Genomic DNA, 26,915 nt, shown 5'->3' on the forward strand with positions numbered 1-26,915 from the left:
GCTCTTCCAGCCCGTTCGCTTTCCCTGTTGTTCTAGTCAAAAAGAACGAAAACAGTTGGTGATTCTGCGTGAACTATGTTAATCTAAACGCGATCACCAAGAAAAATGTATATCCACTTTCACGCATTCACGATACTGTGGACTGTCTGCATGGTGCCACTAATATTTATTGATAAATCTTTGCTTTGGATATTGGCAAATCGCCGTGGATGCAATGGGCCATGAGAAGACCGCATTCGTAACACCTGAAGGCGGATATCAGTTTGGGATAATGCGTTTTCGCTTGTGCAGTGCCCAGCGACCTTTGAACGGTTGATGGACATGATCTTGCGTCCATTGACATGGTTCACCTGTTTGTGCTACTTGAATTGCGTAATCGTATTCTCTCCAACTTCTGCGACCCCTTGTGAAAGTATTTGATTTATTCTTTTTTTTTGCACTGCTGCTCCGCACGTCAACTCGTCTAAATGCCACTTCGGTCACCGCCAAGCAACTATGCTCGGACATCTCGTCGATTCGTCAGGCATTCGCCCCGACCCTGCTAAAGTTTATACACTACACAGAACTTCCCCTTACCAACCTGTGCCAAAGACTCATTCATTCATTCATTCATTCATTCATTCATTCATTCATTCATTCATTCATTCATTCATTCATTCATTCATTCATTCATATAAATTTATTGAGTGCCCTGCGATTTGGTTCGGTGGGCCTGGACGCCACCTACGTTTCGGTCAAGGTTTGTTGGCCCTTGGCCTCTTTCTCGGCTCGCTAAATGGCCCACATTTGGTGCTGTAGGTAAGGGCTGAGCAACGCAGACTCCCAGCGCGCGCAGCGGCTGTCGCTGTTTGAAGCTGCAACAGCCTTAGTGTGTATTATACCCGTACATTCCCACAGTATATGCTCTAGAGTGGCTCTAGAGTCACAGTGTCTGCACTTGTCAATCGTGTATAAATGGTAGCTGGACTCGGATAGGATCTGCTTTTAACTGCCGCCATTCCACAGACTGATTTTTGCTTACATTTGCGCGCGGCGTCGGGAATGGGCACCTCTGCAATCTATGGTGTTGTGTAATTTTGTGAAATCTGGTCATTCGATCTTCCCACTTCCACTCGTGGGTAGTCGGTGAGACGGCGCTAACCGAGGCTCAGTCCGTAAGCTCCCGAGCCATGTGGTGCGCCGCCTTATTGCAACCGCCTGGTATTGAGGGATTGGGTGTCCAGATGAGATCGACAATTTTAACGTGGTTTTTAGCTAATTTTAGGAGTGGTAGTGCCACTGGGGAGATTCGACCGTTTGCGAAGTTTCATATGGCCGTCTGGGAATCACTTAAGATAACGTTCACTTATTCCTCTGCGGTTTATACGTGTAGCGTGTTGACTGTAGTGCTCGTCGTGCATTTTCCCTCGTAATTTATCACCACAGCTGTGTAGGCGCACTTGTGTCTGCATCTAGATCCATCTACAAATCTGGTATGCTTACTGCTACTGAATTTCTTCTGTTTACTGCCTACCCTGATCGTGGGTGGGATGCATATTCTTGGGTATTAACGTTTATCATGACTGTGATATGTCTGGGCATATCTGTTTTGACGCTTTGTTGGATATGATACCCTATACCCAGGTGATCCAATATTTGCCTATCTGTTTTGGTTTGTGACAGGCGTTCGTATTGTGCTATGCGTTGTGCCTCAATTAGCTCACCCAGTGTATTGTGTAGAGATGGCTGCAAAAACCTATCCTTGCTGGTGGTGGTAGGGAATCCAATTTCTTGGTTGAAGATTTGTCTGATTAAGCAGTCTAATTTGTATCTTTCTGATGGGTACCATCGTATGTACGATGTCACATATACCAGTCCGCTTATTACGAATGCTTGGACTAGTCTAAGCAACTCGAATAATATATTGTCTACATCCGCAACGCCTGTATCATAATGAACGACCGTGTAGGTACATTTGACGATAGTGGTGACAGCTCTCGTCTCCCCTTCGTCACTACTGAATGATCTGTACCTAGATAATTTTGTCTTACAGTTCAGCTGCTGTAGCAATATGACATCAGGATTTTCCTTATCAATTAGGTGTTCATGTAAGTTGGATGTTTTTCTACTGCATCCGCGACAATTCCATTGCCAGATTGTACAATGGCCGTGTATATCCATGGTGGCAGTTAGTTTTCCGGTTCCCTCCACCGTAGTTGTCGAGGATTTAATATGGGGTATTTACTGGTTGTTTTGACGGGGCTGGCTCCACTGGTTTGGGGTCCCCACGTCTGCATACGATATTCAATGCCAGAAAATGTTGCGTCATAATAGCCTGTGTAACTTGCTTGGTAAGTTGCGTGCCCAGTTCTTTAAAGTTTGTATCTAGGATGTCTTGTTTGTTTTCTGCAATTTTGCTTTCGAGTTCGTCCTGTTTTTTCTCAAGAGGTTTAACAGACTTGGTTTTTTTTAACTGGGATCGTCTTGTTATGGTCTGTGGTTTTGCGTTTGGCAGACGTGCTAGCCTCTTCCTTCATGTCTGCCTCTTTTTCCTCAATACTACCTAGTGTAACACCTCACTCGTTTTTAACAGTAATGTTTTATTTCCGCAGTCTACTGTTGTCCTCTTCTAGCGCGAAAATCCGCTGATGACGTTCTAGCATAATTTGTTTCATCTCTGCTAGTTGTTTTTGTAACTCTCTAATTCTTGTCTTAGGTGAAACTCCTACCTCCGTGCGCCCCGAAAGCCACGTCAGCACAGTTCACCTGTGACGGAGGTCCAGTGCACTCTAAAAACTAGGAAGGGTATCGCAGGAGTGAAGCTGCCGGTTCACTCTTCAAAGCGTCGTTTTACTCTCGCAAAATGTCGAGGAGAGTGAAATGCATTGTTCACTCTGTCACCAAGGAGAGAGTGAAATGTGCTTTTCACTCTCCCCTTCAGAGAGAGAGAGTGAAAAGACTCTTGCGACAATAGAAAAGAGAGACTCTTGCGGCAATAGAAAACAAAACGTAGCGTAATCTTCTGCTTCAACTGTAGGTGGCTGGCCCCTAACATGGCAATGTATCATTCATGCACGCTGAGCAAAGAACACATCGTTTTGCTTCTAAGAGAACAGGCCGCCACAGTTCAAAGGAACGCGTAGCGAGCGCTCTACTTTTTCACTCGGAGTTGCTCCACCGCGCGCGCGCGCACTCAAGATCGCGGAACAACACAGCACCGAAAAGTGATCCCTCCGCCGAGCAGCACAGCAGCAGCAAAGGCCAGCCAAGGGAGATCGTATGGCAGCCATCTCGCGTCGCCACGAAAACACGACAGTCGTTCGTCATGCCTTGGATATAACAGCAAATCCTCCACGGTAAGTGAATTCTAACTTAGGTGCACATTGTCCGTATATGTCATGCTATCGCCAGGAAGTCGTCGCTGCGCTTAGCCGACGCGATTGACAAAGGACTAGGCATACGCGCTGTGTCTCTCGATGTCAATCGAAAAAGCCAGTCGTCGCGATAACTGCATGTGATTTTATCACTTTGCCGTTGTCCGTAAGAGCTTTAAAGATCGCAAACGCTGCCTGAACTATGGTATGTTCAATAAGACGCCAGGCGAGAGGACGCTTAAAATGGTTCGCTCACCAGCCTGTGATTCCGAGCCTATGCGGAGCGTGATTAGCGTGCGTTTTGTGTGTTTGAATTTATTCAGTTTGGCAGTATACTGTGTACGGAACGCTGTTGAACTAAGGAATCACATAACAGAAGGCGTCATTTTGCTGGCAGCATGCTTTTTTGTATAAATAAACCGCGCGCTTGACGGTGCCTCGCGCAGGTGGAATCTGCGACCACTGAAGTTACGTGCAGCACCAGTGCTAGTTAGAAACTTTGCCGCAGGCATTCAGCTGCATGCTGCAAGAGGTCAGTTGGGCGCGTTATCCTGAACTTACTGAAAACGCATGAGGAATCCATGTTTTATGCTGAAAAAAGTATAAACCCCATATAAGCGATCTTGTGCGCGGCAGCTACAAGCGACGCGACGGAGATGTCTGTCGCGTTCGCTCGTCGCCTACAAGTCGTGCTCCGTGCGAGCGACGATTTTGAGCGACGCCTCCCCGGTGTTGCCGGCATGAGGGCTGCAGTCACGCGTAACGCGTGCTTTAGTAATTTACGTTGATGTATTTTACTATAAAAAGTAGCATAAAATATTTCCGGAGGTCTTGCAGTACGTTCTTATCCTTGCACGTATAAAAATTGAATCATTTGCTCGTTCCGCCCGACAATCGGTAGTATTTGAGCGATGTATGTACATCCAGTTCCGGCTTCGCGCTATTGGCTAGTCGCTCATAGCACTTCTGGGCGACGAGCGACGATTTCTAGATTTCCAGAACCGAGCCATCTGTTCAAGCGACGGCCCGTTTTGTCGCTCGAAGCCGTCGCTCGTCGCCGTCGCGCACTAAATCGCTCTCACAGTGTTTATCCCTAAGACTGAACTGTTTTTGCTCATGTTGAAATGGTGTGATTATAGGTCTGGTTTTGTCTCCTGTTGCGGTTTTCGTGCGCGGTGCCAAACTGAAAGGATGCTTATGTCTACGAACTCGGTGAATTGTCGAGCAGCTAGTTACGCATCGGCATCGAATATAACGGCTGCTGTGTGGAATTACAATTGCAGGGGCGCTTTGCATGCGCTTATTGTTTTGGACATGCCTGTGCATTTGCTAATATGAGTTGGCGTGTCAGAGTTATGTCATATGAACAGCTAAATCAGCCTTCCTCTGGGGGTTACAAGCGTAATGTGTGCATTTTGCTATAGCATGGCAGATCAAGATGTGTTTATCGCTTGAATATTTTTAGTAGAGAAATAAAATATCAAAATAAAATGTTGCTTTAATTCCGTGTTACCACTCTGTCGTACGCAGAACAATAGGTTGGTGTAATAAACTAATAACTGTGGTTTAACTGCAACTTTTACATGCCTACAAGAATCTAAAATGCTAGATTTCAAACTGCAGCAGTAGTCTGGTCTGTCAAAAATGAACTCCACTGCGCACCTCATGCATGAAAATAAGTTCATGCCTTTTAGTAAGCTTAGATGCAGGCCGCAGTGAACTTGTTAGTATTGAAATGTGGGTAAGCTTGCCATAACAAGCCTTGTTGCCCATTGTTATAGGCACATCCATATATCCATTGAGCTGAAGGACAATATTTTCATCCCTACTGAGCATCATGTTTGCAGCTATAATCCTCAAATTATGGCTTCAGCAGTGGCACAACCCGGGATGGTGCGGGGGGGGGGGGGGGGGGGGGGGCACACTGTGCACGTGCTTAGGATGTGTCACAAGTGGTGTTTGCGATACACCAGACTCATGACAGAACTATGACGTCTGAAAATGACCAATATTCTATTCATTAGCAGGAGTATTCTAACATTCATGAAAAACAAGGATGAACTGTGGTTTATTTGTTTTTTTGCTTAAATCTAAAAATTGAAGTTAGTTTAGCAGTTGACTGTTGCAGTCATTTGGATGTTTTGCATGCATTTCACTAGGAAGACTAAGAGCTAAGACTTTTTTATTGCCATGGCCTTGACTGTCTTGATGTTGTTTTGCACCATGCCCTTGTGTTGACTTTTGCATACGATATTTTTCAGGCACCCGCTTTATATAACGCAAGAAGGCAGCTGCAAGGACACGAGGATGTGAAAGAGCCAGTGCAGCGCGACTTCACGTAGTGCAGAGGAGCCAATGCCAAAAAATCAAAATACATTGGCATGTTATTTGGACAAGAAAACTAGTATGTGGGTATATTGGGTGTACCATTTGACCAAATGTCAACAAAATCAAGATACAGTATGTTACACGAAGATGAAAATTCTCACGTGCTCCAGGCAGTCATCTTAACATGGTATATTTATGTAATGTCTCTGATTGGAAAGTCAAATCAAGTATGCTCTCTGGAGACAAACACATAGCAGCAAGTGTCATTGAAAAGTTAAAAATGTGTTTTAAGAAAGCTGATTAGTTCTGAGAAGTGACTGCTTTTTGTCTTGCCTCTCAACAGATATATCCATGTGATAAAAAAATAGTGGTACAATGAAATTGCATATTTGCTTAGAGACATGATACATACTTGCAATGAGCACGGTGCCTGTGTTTACTATAAAAAGCAACAGCCCATGCTTGGTTAGGTTAGGCCCACTACAACATGCAGGCATGGGTGATTGGCGCTTTTTTTATTTCTGTGTCGTGAGGTTTATTGACGTGCGTATAGGTGCAGTGGCACGCAGTATGGCTTGTACAAAAAAGGGGGGTGGGGGCAGATATATGTAGCTCACTGTACACGACACAGGGCAAAGGAAATCCGTGTTCAGCAACTATGTTAAATGCCATTTACGTAAATTTTACAACGCTACTCGTTCGAAGCGCGCACAGGTGCATATTGAAGAAAAGTTTCCAGGGTAGATAATTTAGTTCGTAATTTACACTAATTTTGCTTAACCACGAGACATAATAATTTGAATATACTGCACGGAAAAACCTAGAGTGAATTGTGTGTCAGCTTCGTGTGTATACATATAGTCTTTCCTATGCATTAGGTTTTTTGCGTAATGCATTAACAGTTGACAGCCTATCTTATGATGTGTACTCTGTTTACATTACAGTTGTTTATTAGTTTACTCGTTTGTTTTGCGACTGATGAAATGCCGGCATATATATATTTTCAACATTTGACATAACCCTGTATGTTTTGCAGGGACAACCCAGGACGTGCATTTCTCAGCACCCAGTCAACTGCTAAAAGTGACTCAAACACAGGCCACCAGTAAGTGGACATCAGTTGCAATTTCACATTATGCAGTTGGTGGCTGCCTTGTACGGAGGCTTTTTTTTTTAATGAGATGGTGATGTCGTTCTAACGTACACTTTGACCACAAAGGTGCGATCATGTCTCACAGACGCATATATGGTTGCTATTCTCTGCCAGGGACGTGTTCTCGTGTTCGTGAAGCATTTGTGTTTGGCAGTATTGTCGCCCAATGAGTCGGATATAAACACTAACTCGCCACTGCCGGCAAGTAGTTGCGGGAAACGCATTATGACGCTGTGAAGTTATTTCATTAATTCGAAGGAAAGTTTTGCAGCAGGAAAAAAGGTTGCTATTCCAGGTAAACATGTCTTTTTCTCACAGGTTATTTAGCCAAACTGTGGGTGCATGAAATTCGTGACTTATGAATAGATTTTAATTTATTCTTTAGTGATGCTTCTAAAAGAGACTAGAAATAGTATGTGACTACCTCTGCAATCAGCAGACCATACATTTACAGTCATAAGTGGCAGTTCCATGCAGTCTCGCACTTTATATAACCTTTCCTTTCAGCAACATTGGAACTGGTGGCTGCGTTTTCAGAAGGAGAAGTGCACTTGGCACTCTATATGTATGTGTGAATTCGGTTTTCTTTGTATGTGTCGGCTCACTGACAAACAGTGCAAAAATCTGTTGTACCATGAGCCTGATGACGCCTTCTGCTGCTAGAAATGCGGCACTTCGTATCTTATAGTACTGCATGACATTTAAATCAAAGCTACCACATAAAATGATCAAGAAAACTAACCGCTGTTATAGCTGTTTTCCTCAAAGAACGCTTGTCCTTTATGGGCTGTGTTAATCTGAGCTCTCCACCGATGTTTCAGTAGTATTATCCCTTAGTGAGTGAGAGATTGGGGGCAAATAATCGTGTTAGTGTTTAAGTGGTGTCCTAATTATGTGCATTTGTTCCAACAAAGTTGTCTAGATTACTTTATTGTGTAGTGTAAAGCTTATGAAACCATCAGCAACTAGTGAGTTGCTAACACGCATATGGATTTGTCACTATACAGGTGGAACTCGGCTGTACCACTGCAGTGCTGCGGAAATTGCCTTCACCAGCGGCTTTGCAACAGCTGTTTCGCAGCATGTCGGTATGTGTTAATTTATAATTATGTTGGGATGGGCTAGTATTATGGACCACTGCTACTCTGTATTGTGACAGATCCATATGATAAGGGATTTTATGGGCACAGTGAAAACCTTTGAATTTTTTACTATGGTACATAAACAGGCTCTCCTTTTCGTCACTGGAGCAGGAGAGAAGGGCATGCAGGCACTCCTGAATGTACATATATTTCAAAACATGAGAGAGACATACACACACACACACACACACAATTAAACTAAAGGCAGGGACGTTCCATCTTTCATCTTGAATTGAATTGTGCAGCGCAAAAATACAACACAGACCACAGAGAAGCACACATGTTAACAGGTTTGATACACACGTTAGTTCAACAAATTTGATACTTCAAGTGTGCTATTTTACACAAGGGGGAAGGGAAAGGGGAGAAAATCTGAAAAAAAAAGTGGAGTGGAAAAAAAGAAATCGTGCCAAAAAGCATGAGAAGCATCGCGCAGCCAGGATCACCAGCAGGACATCTAAAAAGCACTCTGATAAAATTACATACAGGACAACCTTACGTATAGTTTGTTTCAATCAACTCAGATCACATGCAGCCATTACTGCAATCAAGTTGTTTCCTTATGTCATATGAGGGAATGATGTGGGCCCAAAAAACTGTTTAGAGCTGAAGGATTATGTTCCATTCTAGCCTCATTGCCTGCTTTTTTATCATATTGTTATCAGCTGCTTATGTTAGGGACAAAAAGTAAGAGTACGAACTGTTTCCCGATTCGCCATTCCACACAACATGTCTTTGTGACTATATGTACATGCAGATGATCCATAGTTGAAAAATATTCAGTACAGTAGAATCTCATTACAAGATGCACTTGGTTGTAAGAGACATCTGAAAATGGTTTGGTTGGTTTTCCGATGTTTGCCACGTTAACAATACTGTATACAAGAGACACCTTTGTTACTAAGGATGACTTTTTAAGTATTCACTACTTCGAAGGGACACAACCCAGACACATTCACTTTGTGCACCTTGTGTGCTCCGAAGGGCGTAAAGATCACGCAATCCTTACACAAGTCAATCGCGCATGTCTCTTTTAGCATGAACCAGAAAAGGAGGGAAACGAGGACAGTGCAGGGCAGAAAGTGTCGGCAGTTGAAGCTGACGAGCGTCTAAGAGCACCTCAAAGGTACTGCGAGCAACAAGGCTTGCAAAGTGAAGTGTTTAAATTCCAGAAGTTGGGAAGGAAGCTAACACAATCTACAGTCACTAAAAAGCTGTGAATGTCTTCTTTAAAGGGCCCCTAAACCACCGAGGTTGAAATTTAGTTGCGGTGTTGCAGTTCTACACAATAAGGCAATGAACAGGTAGCCACGAGAATTTTTCGAAACGGTGCAGTAATAGTGTAGCTACGTGTGTTTGATTATCGAAAAGTAGTCCCCACTCATTTTACTCTTTCATCTGGTACACGCCATATGGACAGTATCGTCTTTTCCTTGCCTAGTACACCTCCAAATGTTACGGGACAGGCCAACACCAATGAGCTCTGTTGCTGTTGCGCTGGCCCGTCGTCCTGCGAGGGGTGGCGCTAATACAACGGAACTGTATGGTGACTCGTGTTGAAGAGGCTCATAGGGAGACCCTTCTGTTAGCGTTTCTGTTCTTTGCCCCCATTGGCTGCCCACAATGGCATCGCGCGCAACACGACGAGGAAGAAGGAGTATGTGTATTTGCTTGCAGGCCTTGCCGGCAGTCGCACACTTTCGTTTGACCAATCGACAGCACCGGAAACTGGTGACATCATCAGAGACAGCCTGGTGACGTCAGGACAAACTGGGGCGTGCAGGATAGGTCCAGAGAGACGCACAGGGTCATTTTCTTCATATTGTGGTGCTCCGGCAGTGCTACGCACTCTGGCATTTGGCTTCGTCGATCGTGACGGCATTCTGATTTCGATACGCGTGTTTACTTGAAATGTTCAAAAAATGTCGAGAAGTGGTTTAGGGGCCCTTTAAGCCACCCTGAGCATTTATTCCTTCAGATATATCAAAACATACTTTAGTGATGATGCATAATAAAGTGATCTAGTCTGGCTCCTCAGTGTCTCAAAATTTTTGGTTTCGAGAGACATGTTTCCCGTGCCTCTTGAATATCTTCTGATGAGGCTTTACTGTAATATACACAAACAATTGTGTAACTCCTCCTGCAAGTATTATTCATTAAGCCCGGTCACTTATGGGCAAAGCTTGTGATTAAGTCTTGATGTCCGTACTTTTTAGAGCTATGTTTATTAATTCATGCTGTTCTTATTGGTTCTTTGATGCAGGAGACAATGCCTACGAAATTATTGGCCCTGATCATGAGAGCCCTCAAGGGGCAAACAACATCTCTGTTGCAGAAGTGAGCCCGATACCACTTGGAAGTTACCATGACAGATGACACGGCAGCAATAGATACAGAGACTGCCATGTCTACTGCAGCTGCAACAGTGTACGAGGCAAGCAGCAGTGCGTCAGCATCAGCAGCAGTGTCAGAAGGAACCACACCAGGCCTGGTAGAGCAACATGTGTGCTATCACTGACTTTTTTGTAGTGGATACAACTCATTTGCTCAACATACAAAAGCTTTTCACCGCGAGTGTGAGCCAGTGTTATTGTGCAGCAAGTGCAAGACTAAGTTAGGTGTTATAACACAGTACAAGCATCACTTTAATATATGCAAATGCAAACATATTACAGTTGTTGCCTCCCCAGCCAGCCCACATAGTGACAACAATGTGGAACACATGGTGGGACACACCTCTCCCCCATTACAAGATAGTAGAGACTGTCAGTGTTGTTGCTAGATTGACTGGTCTTTGTAGGCAACTAGAGGGACAACACAGGTGTCATAAGATTGTTGTTGATGTTGTTGAAGAGGTAAAAAAGAAGTTTGATGCAGCTGAAGTGCCAACTGATATTGAGCAAATCAAAAGCAACCACCTGATAAAGCAACACTATCGAAATTTGGGTATCTATGTGCCGCCAACTCTGGTAAGAATGGCATAGGACAGAAGTGTGATGAAAATCACACAGACACTGCTGTTGCATCACTGGCCACAGTGAGCAGCGACTTGTAGGGCAAGAGAGTCAACTGAAACTAACATTATGATATCATGCTCCCATGTGACCACTTTTCAAGTTATTTTGCAAGATACAGCTCAACCTCCAGAAACGAGACTGCAACTTGTCTGTAAAAAAGCTTTCACAAAAAATTATTCATAACACTATTAACATAGCAGTATCTTTTTTTTTTGTGTGTCGGTTCGAGGTTCCCGGCTGTCCATTAATGCAAAAATTGAGGAAAAAAAGAACATGTGTCGTACTTACACCTTTTTAACAAGTACGAGGGGGACAGAACTTTTCTAGTCATGCATCTTCATCATACCATCAAGTTTTTAAATGCCTTTTATAATTATTATTACCAGTTATATCTGAGGGCATTGTATGCATGTAGCAGGTGTAAAATCGGGTCAGTTGGATCAGATGCCTTATCTGCAAGCGAGCCCTATATTCAGGAAATTTGAATTAAAATAGTTACGTTAGAGACGCAGTCTTTCAGCACTTTATTGCCTGTGGTTTAAGCATTGCTCAATACTTTTGTGGGTGGCAATTTCAACCGGCACAGCACTGCGCTTTGCCACAGTCACATTTGTCTTCCAAGCGGTGTTTACCATTTGTGTTGATCTGTTTGTGTATGCATAGAGCAAGTTTTAAATTTATATTTTTCTGCATTCTTGTGCTTGCACTAAGCTTGTATAAGGCAGTTACAAAATGTGCGTCACTATAACAAACTGTTCTGTTGAGCTTACACTTGCAAATAATCGTGTTCAGATGGCCGCACTGCTATGCGGGTGCACCGCTAGCTTTGTGTATGTTCTCATGTTTGTATAAAGCTTATATAAGCTAGTTAGAAAATGTATGTCACTAAGCATTGTGATATTCATTAAAGAACTGCTTGGTTGGTTTTACACTTGTGAATTAGTATTGAGGCGGTGGTATTCCCATGTATGCCCACTGCTAGCTTTCTGTGTCCTCACGTGTTTGTATTAAGTTTCTACAAGGGAGTTACAGCATGTACGTCACTAAGCGCTGTGATATTTTTTAAAGAACTGCTTTGTTGGTTTTACACCTGTGCGTAATAGTACTCGGGTGTCACTAGTCATGTGTAGGTACACAGGGACCATTTGTATACATTATGCTCATGTAAAGCAGTTACAAAGTGTATGTCACTAATTACTGTGATATTTGTTGAATTGCTGTGATGGTTTTACACATGTGAATAATAGTGGTCAGGACACAGTACTTGCGGTGTATAGTTGAATTTATACACTGCCAAGACATGGGCTGTATACGTACCAAAAGAAATGTATGTCATTATATTGTTGTGATTATTACTGTTTGGATTTTATTAAACTGTAATAAAATTGTTTCTTGTATCTATTGAGGTATGGCAATTTGTTATGCAACCAAACTGAGGACCTGAACTTGTGCATACAAATAAACAGCTAATTAAAGAGTATACTGCTCATATTCTGCTAAACCAGTTTAACAAATCTTGTACTACAATGCTGGAAAAATGACAGAGCTGACTCGGATGTACAGAAAAAGTTCTGCACTGGCTGAAGGACTGCCCCACAATGGAGTTCGTAATGTTGCGTTTATTGGAGTAGAACAGAAAGTGCACTTCTATTAAAAATGTGACAGTCGGTGCAGAAACATAAGGCAGACGAGCGGATGTGGCACATTTTTTTCAGGGCCCTCCATGCCTACTACTGCATTTCTAGTCTTCCTGTGCTCTGCGTATAAGCCCCTGTTCAGCCAAGGTTTTTACTCCATGACAGTTGTTCTACTGGGTTTGTAGCAATATTGAAGAAAAAAATTCAATGGTTTTCAAGGACTTTCGAGGCCCCGACACAGTAACTTCAAGGACCTCGTGCAATGTGTGTAGTAGTTTGGACAGGCAATAACTTGTTCAAGAACACGGTTAACTTTAATGCAAACAAAAGAAAAAACAAATCGCATTTCAGTGATTTCAAACATTTGAAAGACTGCTAATTTGCCTTTCACCGCCCACCACTAAACGCACACAAGGAAGCATTTCAAGAAAGCGCTCAAATTTTTTTCTGCAATAGCACAATTAACTACTTGGACCTGCAACATTTGCAGTTCTTGAATACTGTTTGGTTTGGTTTGACAGTGTACGTGATGTCATCTGTTGCCTCAGCTTTTTTCACCATCAAATAAGCAATAGTCATTTCTAATTTCTTTTTATTGTGTCTGTCGCTCTCAATTTACTCTTCACGGCTTCTCTTCGAATGCCTCAACTCTTGAGCTTCCTGCTTCTGCTCCTCCAAGCACATTTGTCGCCGGTTCCATGTGCATAAAACTGGTATCTGCAGCTCCTTTGTAATTTCAACTTTAAGGATGTCGCTTTCCTTCTATTACCTCCAGAGACAATTTTCTGTGACATGCGAAAGAGTGTCACAGAAGGGAAAAAAAGCGCTTGGCAATGTCTGCTAAGTCTAGCCAAGTGTACAGGACTTTGCAGTACTTCTAAAAATTCAAGGGTTTTCAATGCCTTGAAAATGGCATTTTAGAAATAAAGGATTTTCAAGGATCGCTACAAACCCTGGATTCTAGCACCTAAATTTTACAAGCTTATTTTGGCATGGAGTTAGGAAATTCATGCTTTCTAGCTAACGCTGCACTATCTCTGTACAGTGAAGCCACGAGAGCGCAACTATTTTGGAGTAAAGAAAAATACTGAAAGCTTTTAATACCACTCTTCTTTTTTTCTATGGAGCTTCGTATTGCCTAGTTAAGTTTACGAATGTGCCTGGTTTTTGCGGGTTTCTTCGACATTTTCTGGAAGAAGCAGATGTCTAGCCCCCGTATTCAGAAATGTATCTTAATACAAAGCTCATGCTTGACTTGATACAAACGACGCCTGGTGCGAACGTCCCCCAAGACGCTCACTGCCTTTCTTTTGGTGCGTTCACGACTTGCGTCGTTTAGATCAAGTCAAGCATGGGCTTCAATTTATGATGCATTTCTGCATATGGGGGTAAGCGTGCACAATTCCGGGCAACGCACTGTGCCATTGACACTGAGAGAAAACGGGGAAAACAGAGTTAACCACTTATGCTCCTAAACTTTCGCGTACCTGTGGTGTGCGTGAATCGTGGAAGAAGAAACAGCGCAAACACAAGGACGAAAAAAAGCATCAACCACACCAGCGCTTCGTGGTGTGGCATGTTTTTGCGTCGTCCTTGTGTTGCGCTGTTTCTTCTAAAATGCTCAACCAACTAGCCGGCAAGTCCATCCTGTGCATATATAAATTGAACACACGCATGAGTGTAGATGGTCTTCGAAGCTTTTAGAACGAGCACTGCCACAGGATACGAGCAGTGCACGCGTAACAAGTGGACACATTAGTCATTTAAACATGCGTGCCAATGCATTTGACGCGGCTATCGGCATAAGCAGTCTCCAAATGCTGGAATGCATGCGCTTCAAAACGCTAACGATCCGCTGCTAATGCAGGACAACAGCTCACAGCGGACTGAACCAAACTCTAAACTAATGCACTTGAAAAGAACGCCTACACGGCAGCGTGAGGCACGTCGAAATGCCTGGTACTGGCGTCGCAGTTGCTCACCAGTATACGCGTGAATTAAATTCACATACGTGGATGGTTGGCGCAATACTTTGTATCCGCGTATTTTGGAGAACATGGACTGGAGAAGCACTCGATCATGAGCTGAACGGCACATTTGTTATTTTCCTGCAGTGACGACAAGCCGTGAATAGTTCTGACGTTGTCGTCTACGTTGTCTTCCTTCGTTAGTCGTAGCAAGGAATGGAAATGATGCAAACGCACACGTATTCCAGTACACAACAGCACAGCACACTGCAGAGAAACCCCACCCACCACAGCCGATTCATCAAATACGTTTGGTATATATATAAGCTCTAAAAGAACACGACTGGGCGTGGCGGCGCTGTGGTGTAATGGTTATGATGTGTGTTTTGAATTGTACAAATGCGAGTGTACGCGGGTTCGAATCCACATGATGTATAGAGCATTGTGATTCTCGATAAGTATGTGATTCCCTTGACATTTGTATTCTAATTAGATTGTGTGACTCCTGATTGTGAAATTTGCGAAGATATTTGCAGATTAAGCGTTAATTCGCTTTTTTTTCTCCTCAGGGGCGTTCGTGACCCATACGCATAGGCCGCTTCAGAGCAGTCACGCCTCACGGTAGTCGGCAAATAGCCACGAAAAAATGACTTTAAAATCCTGCATAACTTTGCTCGCGCCTATTCTGAAGGCCGCTTGGAATCGGGCCTGTGTCTCTGAGGAGCCGCCTAGGGAACAGTATATCAGCGGCCCTAATTTGATCTGATTTCCTGCCTGCATGCGTGACCAGGACTTGGCTAAGAGGGTATTGGGAAGAGCACTAGCACTCTGTTCTGAAGGAGTACAAGCACTCTGTTTGGGGGAGTAGAAGTACTCGGTCTGGCGGTGTACTATTAACCCTGTGGGGAGAGTATTAGCACTCTGCGGAAGAGTACTAGCACTCCCTGTGGGAAGAGTATTATCACTCTGCGGAAGAGTACTAGCAATCCCTTGCGGTGGAGTAACAAAACTCTGTCAGGAGGAGTTGACCTACTCTCTCTCAAAGAGGGTCGATCTACTCTCGAAAAGAGAGTGAAATATGGGACAAGCAGCTACTCCCTCAAAGAGAGTGCCCGGCACTCCCTTAGTTTTTAGAGTGTGGTGTGGTTGGCGTTAGTGCCCTTGCTGTTGCCAATGGCTTAGTTGGCTTGATGGGGTTGCCACTGTGGGGTCTGGACCTTGACCTTGTTTGGTTGACAGAGAGTGATTTGCTTTTGGCTCATGTGTTCCTACCGGCTGCGCTTGGAATTCTTTGTTTGTCGACGTAGTTGTATTCCACTTGTTCCTCTCTATGGGCACGTTCCCATCTTTGTCTTTTGCCGAGGTATGGGATGCGGTACCTCACTTGCACCGTGTATCCCCGGTCGGGTAGTTTTTTCCACATAGTTGGCATTCGTGGTCTTGCTTCGGATTCTTGGTGCCGCAGCTCGGGCTAATTTTGTCAGTAGGATTAGGGCGTACGTCCGCTCAGTGACCAAGTCTTCCGCATTCATAAGAGATGTCCAATTGTTTCTTGTAAAGTGCGCATCAAACAAGTAGTTCACATAGCTAGAGACATGATATCCATCAAAAATGACGATTACGTTCTTTGTGTTGCCCATGCGCGTGGCGTAGAAGACGCTGGGGTTACGTGGAGTGACTAGCTTCCTATCGATGTCTTCCGGACTTTCATCGGCAGAGATACCTCGGATGACTCCTTTCGAGGTGTTCTCCGGAGCCGCGTGATTGGCACAGGCATCATATTCATTGGTCCCATTCCTCATACTGGTTATTGCGAAGTATTTTTGCCTCTCTCTTTCGATGGCTTGCTGAGGACTATATATGTCCTGCTTCTGGTTAAGGCAAATATTATGTTATTCATCCACTGTACGTTCTACATTTGCAGGAGCACCTGCGCGACAAACAAGTGTCATAGGTTACGTTCGTCGCCATAGCTGTAGTGCTGCCAAACCCATCGGTTAAACATTATGTTCGTTAGTACGTCTTCTAAGTTATCACAAAAGAGGGTTTACTTTACGTTTGTCAGCATCCGATGGAAAAACTGTGTTGATTGGTTTGCTGTGTACGCACACCCATGTTATCTCCAGGTTCTTTTCATGGACTATAATTGACAACGATAAGTAATTTGCTACCACACGAAGGACACCGCCGCCTGCCCTGTCGGCTACGACACGACGATACTAGGTAAAATCTAGGTGCAGAGAGTAACCCTCACATTCCTTGAAAATCGGATTGCAAATTATTGCGCTTTCCGTACCAAAACCACCGTTACATTGCGAGACACGCCATACTGCTGCATTCCGAAATTATTTTACCACCCATGGTTAGTCGACGCGCACCTAAATTAAGTACTTGAGTGTCTTTGCCTTTCTGCCTGATTGAAATGCGGACACTGCACGTGGAATTTATTAAATTTATTCCCCAGTTATCCTACAGTTGAATTTATTCTCTAACATACACAATCAGCGGAACGCCGATGTCACTAAGTCGCTTGAACGGGTATTGAGAGTAAATGAAGGATACGTTGACGGCTTTCCTCAACATACAAAGTATTTTGCAGTATTTTAATTGTTCTGGCTATATTCCTGTACTTGTGCCTTTTGTAGTAGCAGTGAAACAGTCAGCACTAGTTAAAAATTAAGATAAATTGCAAAAATTTACAAAAAACGCGTCATACTGCAAGCTTGTGAAAGTTGGAATGCTAGGTAACGCGATATGCTCGCGAAATTTTTAGGCTCAATGTTTTTTTATTCTCAAGACGCCATAGAAAAATGTTCCACAAAAAGTAAATGCATTACGTTACTTTTCAGACCTTTCTATGTGAAAGATAATCATCGAATTTATTTTTTTTTCTATGACGTACTGTTCAATATTTTTGAATTGAGTTAGTTTCAACTGAACATAGAGTTTTCGAAAACTCGTAAGACCTTCCGGGAAGGAAGAAATGTTCTCTTTCTATGTACAACATCCTACTTTGCTGGTACGCATAAATTTAATTTACGTATGCAGTAATTATTTTGGAATGATGCGAAATAATACTTGTGCCAGGGGTTGTGAGTATCTCATTCAGCGAAATGACACCTCGTCACAGACAACCAACTCTTAGTAATGTTGTACTACATGTCTCAGACGATATTGCATGTAAATGTTTGTTATTTTTGAGCTGAATAATTATAATGCGCAGAATGTAAATGACTATGTATCAGCAATAGGTCACACTGATTCTAGTAGATTTAGGTCGATTCGAGGAATCAAGCAAAAGGCAGAACAGGCGCAATTTCGTTAGATATATTGAAGACAATCTGAAACCAACGCAGTCAGTGCACGTGCTCCAAGCAGCGCCAATGATGGCACCTGTGCTTACGCCACATTTTTTTCCCTTACAGCCACGTATTCCTTGGATGAATACAAAAAGCGACTTGGAGAAGATATAGTTGCCTAATGCACATTAGCGCAAATATGGAGCAAAATTTTCATCACAGCTTTCAAATAAACTGTTTGCAATTCAATAATAAATTTATTTTGGCTGCACAAACCTTGCCAATGTGTCTCAGCGTGCTTAGCACCCTATAAGAAAACTTTAAAAAGCTATTCTACAATTCCACGCATCATAAGAAAACGTTTTGACGCCAGTCCTCTTTTGGTAAGCAATAAGGACCGTAGAGGCACACGCTAAAATCGCTGTTTCCTCACCTGTATTTTTTGTAAATTCGCCCGAAAAGAAACAAAGCATAAACAAGAAAGGCCACAAGACATCTTGGTCCTCAACTCGTCCTTCTTTAAAAAGGGGTGCTAACAGGAGAAGTTGGAATCATGTTACACGCTGGATACTCCTTGGCGTAGCTGGTGTGGCATTAGTGTGCGTGCCAACAGCCAGCAGTACATAGCGGTTGAAATCAACATATCAACACGACAAGGCACGCAAAAGGTAGTTTTGTTTAAATAGAAAATAAATTCATTAAATGCTTTAGAAATACTTGACCATAAATAATTAAACTTACCAAAACGTTGAAGCAAGCACATTGCACATGATAAATAAATACCTTGGCGCAAGCCTTAACCGCTTGTGAAAAATAATAGAAAACTAAAATACAGTTGAAAAGTTCGTACAGACAGTTCACATCCCGTTCAGGGAAGCCACCATGTAAATTACAACACACGCTTTGCAGGTGATCCACTATAAGGACTTCAAAAATTGGGCCGCCGTTGGGAGATTCATTATAAGGCGGGAGGTAGATATGCCCCACAAAGGAACACTTTATGCCAAACATAAAATCACTTTAAAAGCTCTCCGTAATTTTGAGCGCTCGTAGTAATTATCCCAAGTTGTTAATTGGCAAGCTCTTGAATATGACACCCATATATTTTTGCGATTAGCCTTCTTTGAAGACTTTCCAACTTAGGAGTGTGTATACTTTTATTTAACTTAGTTCACTATGCACAGTGGCCCAATTCATCTAATAGCTTTGGCCTGCTTGGGCCACGACGTACGTGCTCACTCCTCTTCTGCCGAGGTGACAGCATGGAACACTGGTAATATGCCCGAATACACGCTTGCGTCACTTGGCATGCGCTTAAACAGGAAAGTTCCGCATGCCAATTGCTGTCGAATCCTTTAGAATGGATGCGGCAATTTGAAACAATGTGAATGCAGCCCTAAATATATAAAAAGGATGGAGTCTCATCTGCATCGACTGCGGCTACTTGATTAATAGCGATTACAATCAAAATGGCTATACATCGCAGCTACATAAAGGTAAGTACCTTTATATTTGAGGCTCGAGCTGGTTGCCTAAGGACAAAAGATAGCGGGCCAAATATTCGTGTCAAGACACGTGTGTATGCTGCAGCAAACACCCGTAGACCACTGAGCACGCGCAAATAGAATGCGAAGGGATTAACCAAGTGAGACCCGTATGTAGCGTGCGTCTCCCAAAATCACTTGGATTTAAAGTGGACGGAAGCGTCAACTGGTCAGCACTCGAGATAAGCAAGAGATGTTTAGAATATAGGTGGGAAAAAATTCCCGCAGAAACTCCACTGGAGTTGTCTAGTTATGTGTAGGTATTGTGGCACTTGCTCCTCTCCACGCAGCCCAATGTCATTGTCGATTTTATCAAAATTGATCCGACTAGAATGAACACTTTCATCCCTTATCGCTTGTTTTCAACCTTGTGGGACTATACATAGATCACTTGGGGCAGCAATAAATATGACGTGGTGCGTAGAATCTGGAAAAGAGTAATGGTGCCAGCGCTAATATTCGCAAATGCCATATTGTGTTTCAACTGGATATCTTGTCTGCGCAGGAAATTCACCAGAGATCGCGTGGCCAGTTGGCTTTGGGAGCTCGTGCCAAAACTACAAAAGAGACAGTGCGGGATGACATGGGTTGGGCTTCGTTTTAAGTCAGAGAAGCTCAGAGCAAAATTGTTTTGAAGAAAGACTCAGGAACATGAATCAAAATAATGGCCGGGTAAAGTGCACAAATATCTGCAACGGAAGAACGTGCACAGCGAACGGAGGGAGAGGTCAAGAAAGCTTGCAATCAACTACAATGTAATTGAAAGTGTACGTAAATTACCTGGAGTGATCAGAAAGAGTATGAAACAGTGATAGCAAATTGTATGCAAACAATGGAAAGCAGTAAAAACTATGAAGATTTACAAAAGGCAGAAGATGGAAATTAGGAGGGAAAAGCTGTAGAATAACACAACGGGGAGGGCACTGCTGTTTGAGGCTCGAGTTGTTTGTCCAAGGAGAAAAACACACCAGAGCAAATCTCCGCAAATAGATGAGGCATGTGCATGCCGCATCGAAAATTCGGACACTACTCAATACATGCCAATGAAATATAAAGGGATTCAACCAGTCAGACCCGTAGGTAACGCTCGCCTCCCAAAAGCACCTGAATTTAAAGTGGACGGAAGCATCAACCGGCCAGCTGTCGATATAAGCAAGAGACATTTAGAATATTTGTGGGGAAATTCGCGCAGGAACTCTACTGGAGTTTTAGTTTCAGTTTATTCAGACGTTGCCTTGGTTGAAAAGAACAAAGCCAGATAAACTCTGCTTGACTAGGTCTAACTAGTCGTCTGGTTATGTGTAAGAACTGTGCCACTTGTTCATCTCCACATAGCCTGTTGTTATTATCGATCTTATCAAACTTGATCCAACTAGTACAAATCATTATCAAAACTTATCCTTCGTTTTCAAACTTATCGGACTAGGTGCGACGTTTATCAATTGTTATCGGTTGTTGCCAACTTTATAGAACTCCATAATGTGCTTATTAACCCCTATCAGTCGTTGTCAGCCTTATCACAATCGATCCTCTTTTCAACGCTTATACGTAATCATCAACCATATCAGACATGATTCGACCGTTACCAACACTTATCGGTGCTCATGAAACTTATCATAAATTCTTTAATATAATGCTTTATCGGTACTGATAAGCTTTATCAGAATTTCTCCAGCCTTGATAAGCCCTTATCCCTCTTTAGCACCTTATTCCTACCTGTCGAACAATTATCAAACTTCATAAGACGCTTATAACCCCTCGTCACTGCTTATCCTGATAAACTGATTTGTTATGTGCCAGTGTTGCGCGACGCGGAACGCATGAGCTCTCAGAGACAGGTAGAATTTCGGTTGCTGAAGGTATGCCCAAATGGAAGATGCATCCTGCGACCACTGAAACGCATCGGCGATGTGGCGTGCTTGGCATAAAATTTTCGCAAAGTAGGACCCTCCTGATATCTAGGATGTTCATAGGTGGCTGTACATCTGCGCCTAGAGATGGCCTTTATTCCACCATAACCAGCCAACTTGGTGAACTCCCTAATTTAAACTGGGGCCATCCCCAAATGTCAAGTTGGCCCGCCCCCAAATTTAGGATTGCTCATGCCCAAATTTCAAGTTTGGCCGCCCCCAAATTTCATCTTGGCCCACCCACAAATTTCCATGGGCCCACACCTACATTTGAAGTCGGCGCAACCCTAAACTTCAAGTTGGCCCCCTCAATTGCAAGTTGGCCCCCTCAATTGCAACTTGGCCCAGCCCCAAATTTAACTTGCCCCACCCCCACGTTGCAAGTGTGCCCACGCCGAAATTTCAAGTCTGTTCATCCCTACTATAGACTTTGCCATGAATTTTCTATGAAGCCCTCTGTACGCCAAGGGATAAATTTGATCATTATGGTATTCTCTCTGATTATTTTTCTTGTTTCAATTGATTCTTATCACTTGTAAAGCTACCAATCATATACATTTAGACTATTATAACGGTGAAATGTCTTCGCTTTGTGCAGATACGAGGCATTACTCTTTTCGAGTGATTCACAAATATGTCCGGGTTACTTACCAAAGAATGCTTGCGCATCAACAAGGTTTGAGGCGTGCGATATGCGCCGCGTCTGTCGACTGCGTGGCAGATAACGCACTGGCATTAACTGGTGTGATTTCGTATGTAACTCGAGACATGGAACGCAGCACCTACGGGCCGGTGTACCAAGGTAGGAGTTTTTCTGAAAGCCCAACATAACCGGCAGAGAACAATGGCAATAGCAAAGATCCAGGCGAAATGTGCACGTCTCTGTATTGTCGGTCATAAAAACTCTGTTGGTTCTCTTCAGAGTTCAGGAGGCGAGCGTGGGTGATTTCGCATGCTTGGGCTGCCCTGTTGATGTCGTCAAGTGCATATTCGCTGGCCTCTGCTGCAGTGCATAGAAGGGATTTGTCCAGCGGCAATGTTGGTTCGCGGCTGAACACCGCAAGAATGGGGAACAACCAGAAGTGTCATGCCGCGAACAATTATATGCAAATGTGAAACAAGGTAGAGTAAGGTCCCAATCAGTGTAGTCTCACGAGATGTACTTCGCAAGTGTGCCTCTCCGGACTTGATTCAGACGCATCGTGAGACCATAGCTTGCCGTTAGTAAGATGTTATTTGCTTGTACCTGGTTGCGCAATACGGCAGGATGTTGGCGAGGACTTTCGAAAAGAATGTCCAGCCATGGTCTGTGTGCAGTTGGCGTGGGACGCCATGTTGTGAAATCACGTCTTGTAAAATAAAATCGGCGATATCTGTAGTGCAGCTTGTTGGAAGTGCTCTGCTGAGTGCTCAGTGCGTGGGGTAATCTGTCGCCCAAGCGACCCACTTGTTGCCAGACGTTAACAGAGGGAAAGAAAGGGCCAAGATAGTAAAGCCAACGCGACATAACAGCTCTAACTGGACTTCGATTGGTTGAGGGCATCCGGGACGGGACGTCTATGGTCTCTCTCGGCACTGGTATATTTCACATGCTGCAGCGTGTTTACGGATGGAGCGGGCAGGCCAGGCCAGAAGACGCGTCCGTGAATCAGGTCGTAACTGCCGATCACACCAATGTGGCCGGTGGTTAGTATGTCGTGAAGTTCATTGGGAACAGCTGAGCATAGGTGCTTGGAAATCACGAGGAGTGAGGTAGAACCATCCCGGCGAAAATTTTGGTGGTTTAATACACCATTCCACTGGAGAAGCCATTAAAGAGACGAATAGGAAGGCGAAGTTTCCAAGCGATCAACGATAGTGCACAAGAAGGCATCATGGCGTTGGTCGTCGATGACGTGGAGCAGTTGAGAAACAGAGAAAATGAAAGCGTAGGTGTCGATGTCACCCATGGCGGGTGATTCATCCACAAGATAACGTGATAAAGTGTGCATCTTGATGTAGGTGGCCTGACGTTTACACTATTGAATAAGAATATTCCTGTAGCCACAGAACCCAATGACCAAGCGAGGCCGGTGAGATCTTTGAGTGACGAAAAGCAGCAGAGCGCATGATGGTCAGTTATTACAGAGAAGTGCGTACTATACAAATACGGGCGGAAGTAGGATATCGTCTAGACGAGAGCCAAACATTCACGCTCTTTAATCAAACAGTTGCGTTCCGCTGCTTTAAGGAGGGGGCTATCGTAGGTGATAAGACGACCTTACCACCGTTGGCACTGGGCTATGACGGCTCCGATCCCATGACCACTGGCATCGGTATGGACCTCTGTTATAGGGGACGCGTAAAAGGGGGCCAGTATAATTAGCGTGGTGAGAAGGGTGGTAAGGTGGGCAAAAGCAGGCAGCTTAAGCGAAACCCCATGCAAGCGGCACATCCTTCTTCAGAGCTGTTCGGACAATCACTGAGAAATCTTTGACGTGCCGTCGAAAGTAGTAGCCTACTGCTATAAAACTTTGGACGTCTTTGACAGAATGAGACATAGGAAGAAAAACGTGATAGCACGCATTTCGTCAAGGTGTGCTTGAATACCGGAAGCGTAGATGAGGTGGTCAAGCACTGTAGTCTGCCGACGACCAAAGTGACACTTCGATGAATTTGGGTGGCATCGAGCCTCGCGGAAGACTTGCACAATAGCTGATCAGCGCTTGAGATGTGCCTCAAATGTAGGGTAGAACGCGAGAACGTCGTCTAGATAGCAAAGCCATGTTGACCATTTGAATCATTGAAACAAAGAGTCTATCATATACTCGAACGTTGCTGGGGCATCGCATAGAGCAAATTGGATAGCTTTGAATTGATATAGACCGTCGGGGATGATGAACGCGTTAGTTCCTTGATTCTTTTCATCGACAGAAATATGCAAATAAAGAAATCGAAGGTTTGTTGATGAACGGAACTTGGCACCATGGATACAATTGAAGACACTGTCAATTCAAAGCAAGTGGTAGGCATCCATGCTCTTTTAATTCGGTTCAGATAACGATAATCTAAGCGAAAACACGGCGTGCACCCCCTTACGGGCGTCTGCGTCGGTAGGCGTTTAGTGTGTTGCGACACCACGTACCTGAGCACACGAGGGCTGGACCTTCCCCCGCGTAGCCTTGCGCGCGTTAGCCGTGTCTGAGAAAAGAGAGATCCTGGGGGTTGAGTTGATGCCTGTTGTTGGGGACTTCAAAGCCCCCGGCAGAGGTAACACGACTCTTTGGACTCTGCTTCACATAGACGGCCCCTATAGACTGACCCACCTGCAGAAAATAGCCAGTAACTTTTTCCTGTTCTTCTCTCCAATGTTCGTCTATCTTCCTCACATTTAATCTTTCCTGTTTTCTTTCCTCTTCCATTTACTTCCAACATTCTTCGAGGCAGGAGTTAACCTTTTATGTCATATCCACCCTTCGTTATAACGCGAACGCACGGCTGGCATTTATGGGGCCGGGGCTTGCAGGTCCTATAGCGTCCCCTTTCTAGGCTCCATTGTGTGGTTGGCGTTCGTGCCGAAGGAATATTATATTTATGTCTTTCTCTTTCCACCCATTACCCTATCGCCGCCAGAAAAGGGGGAGCACCAAAGAAGACTTTCAGTTTTAGTCACCAGAAAGAAATTCTCCGTTACCACGTAACACACAGCATGAAACTAGAAAAGACAGTGAAAGCCATCGATCCTTTGCTCGTTTCAAAGTGTCTGACAGAAGCTATAGGAGCCGGCTACAAAGCTACTAAATTGGCTAGTAGCGACGTTCTCCTTGAATTTCTACATGTGAAACATGAGAAACTGCAGAATGTAGTATCAATTGGAGACTTTCCTATCCCCGTTATCCTGAACTGTACTATGAACACCAGTCATGGTGTAATTTCGGATGATTTGATGGAGCTAAGTGAACCTGAACTCTTAGAGGGCTGTAGTAAACAAAATGTCATCACTGTCAAAAGAATTAGGATGACGCGTGAAGGGAAAAAAACTGAAAAAAGAAGAAAAAGAGTGCGCTGAAGTAGCCGCTCTGAATGCTGTGTAGGGACGCTTGACCTTGCTTGCCCCCATGCCCTGTGCTGTGTACTTGTCTTTTGGGTGTTTGAATATATGTTTGTGGGCGGTGAGTGTTGCCGTTCATCCCTTGCTGTCCTCGGAAGCGTCTCTTACTCAGAATTTTAAACCTTGTCCTCGAACCACATCTTGACACAATGAGAAAAACGAGAACAAAGTGAAAGCAGGAGCCAAGGTTACGACAAATGGACTTGTCTTCTTCAAGGCGACTTAAGCGTTCCTCGCCACAGTACATATAGGTGGTGTTCTAAAGGGGAGAGGGCGTAAGGTGGGTGGGTGCGGCAAATAGAGAAGATGTGCTAGCAGCGAGGGTGTCGAATCGAGAATAAAGGAGTGAATAAAGGAGGGACAGGGACACGGCCATCTGTCAATAGCGTGTCAATGCCCGTGTGTCAGCCGGCGTGTCAACGGCGTGCACAGCCGCCCTCTATTACCTGTTTCGCTGGTGGTCGTAGGCTATCGTGTATCTGAAAGAGGTGATAGAAGTAGCGGAAGAAACCGGTGCTCGTGAAAAAAAAACAATAAAAGAATAGAAAATACTGTAATGGAACGAATAAATACATAAAAGAAAAAGAACGCTAGGAAACCAAAGTGTTGTTTAGAGCTTCAAATTTAGCATTGTGAATAGAATTTAAAGCACCCTTTGAAACGTTTATGCCTATTGGTTGCAATCTTTTCAACCTATGGATAAGGTGTAATTCTCTGTATTTTCTTTCTCGTCCAGAACGGAAATTTGACTCTAAGGTGTAGAGCTTAAATTGGTCAAAGTTATGACCTGGTCGGTTGAAATGCTCGGCGATGGCTTTGAGAAGCATTTTAGCTGTGTCCGTGCGATTGACGTTTATTCTGACGTTCATTGATTGGCCAGTTCTCTAAGAAGCAATGTATCGGTCAAACGGGATCATCAATGAACGTTAGATTAAATGAACAAATATCAAAATTCTGCTGAAACGCGTTTTTGAGGAGTCTTGGAGTTCACGGGCAGCTGCTGTGACGCTAGATGAGACAAAGAACATTCTATAGAGATTCTGTGTTGATTATCGAATATTTACTGCAGCCATAAAATAGGCCGTATACCCTCTGCCACACATCAACGATGCTATTAATTGCCATTACGAAACCTACTACTTTCACATAGTAAACTCGCTGAGTTCATGAGCATGCATTGCTACTTCTGCATTGGCTTACGATCGGGCCGCAGGAAAATAGCGATGCAGCCTGTAGATATAAAGGGAAGGATGCTGGTTCAATGCGGCTTTTGTATACCTACTATTTGTGCCTTTTATGCGAAGGTACTATGTAGTTGATAGCAGCAATACGACAGGAGCACACGGCTAGTGAATACGGGGACGAAATGACGCTCCTTTACAGGTTTATTATACCCTTCGCAGCCCGGTTTAACACGGAACATGCTGTCTCATCTTCAAGCTTTCTGGCCCGGATCAGCATGAATAACGGTATTC

At 43.9% G+C, this 26,915-nt stretch overlaps 2 protein-coding genes across 4 annotated transcripts in view; both read left to right on the forward strand.

Annotated features, from left to right (window-relative positions):
• Positions 1 to 18,138, forward strand: part of LOC129385606 (collagen alpha-3(VI) chain-like) — a 41,336-nt gene extending 23,198 nt beyond the window's left edge. The window contains exon 4 of the mRNA XM_055072401.1: positions 18,023 to 18,138. Coding sequence (XP_054928376.1) covers positions 18,023 to 18,078 — 56 coding nt within the window. The 3' untranslated portion in view covers positions 18,079 to 18,138. The remainder of the gene's footprint in view (positions 1 to 18,022) is intronic.
• LOC129385607 (uncharacterized) lies at positions 3,227 to 12,384 on the forward strand. 3 transcript variants are annotated; one of them, XR_008613079.2, is made up of 5 exons: positions 3,228 to 3,335; positions 5,615 to 5,761; positions 6,718 to 6,786; positions 7,842 to 7,922; positions 10,240 to 12,384. XR_008613079.2 is itself a non-coding variant. In XM_055072402.2 (5 exons), the coding sequence occupies exons 2-5, from the start codon at positions 5,709 to 5,711 to the stop codon at positions 10,350 to 10,352; spliced, it is 312 nt and encodes a 103-aa protein (XP_054928377.1). In that variant the 5' UTR covers positions 3,238 to 3,335; positions 5,615 to 5,708; the 3' UTR covers positions 10,353 to 12,384. The 3 variants fall into 3 exon arrangements, 2 of the variants coding, with proteins under 2 accessions (XP_054928378.1, XP_054928377.1); XM_055072402.2 differs by having other exon boundaries at positions 3,238 to 3,335; positions 5,615 to 5,757; XM_055072403.1 differs by lacking the exon at positions 5,615 to 5,761 and having other exon boundaries at positions 3,227 to 3,335.
• Positions 18,139 to 26,915: the final 8,777 nt, after the last annotated feature.

Source organism: Dermacentor andersoni, chromosome 7, assembly GCF_023375885.2.
Source record: "Dermacentor andersoni chromosome 7, qqDerAnde1_hic_scaffold, whole genome shotgun sequence".
Lineage (NCBI taxonomy): Eukaryota > Metazoa > Arthropoda > Arachnida > Ixodida > Ixodidae > Dermacentor > Dermacentor andersoni.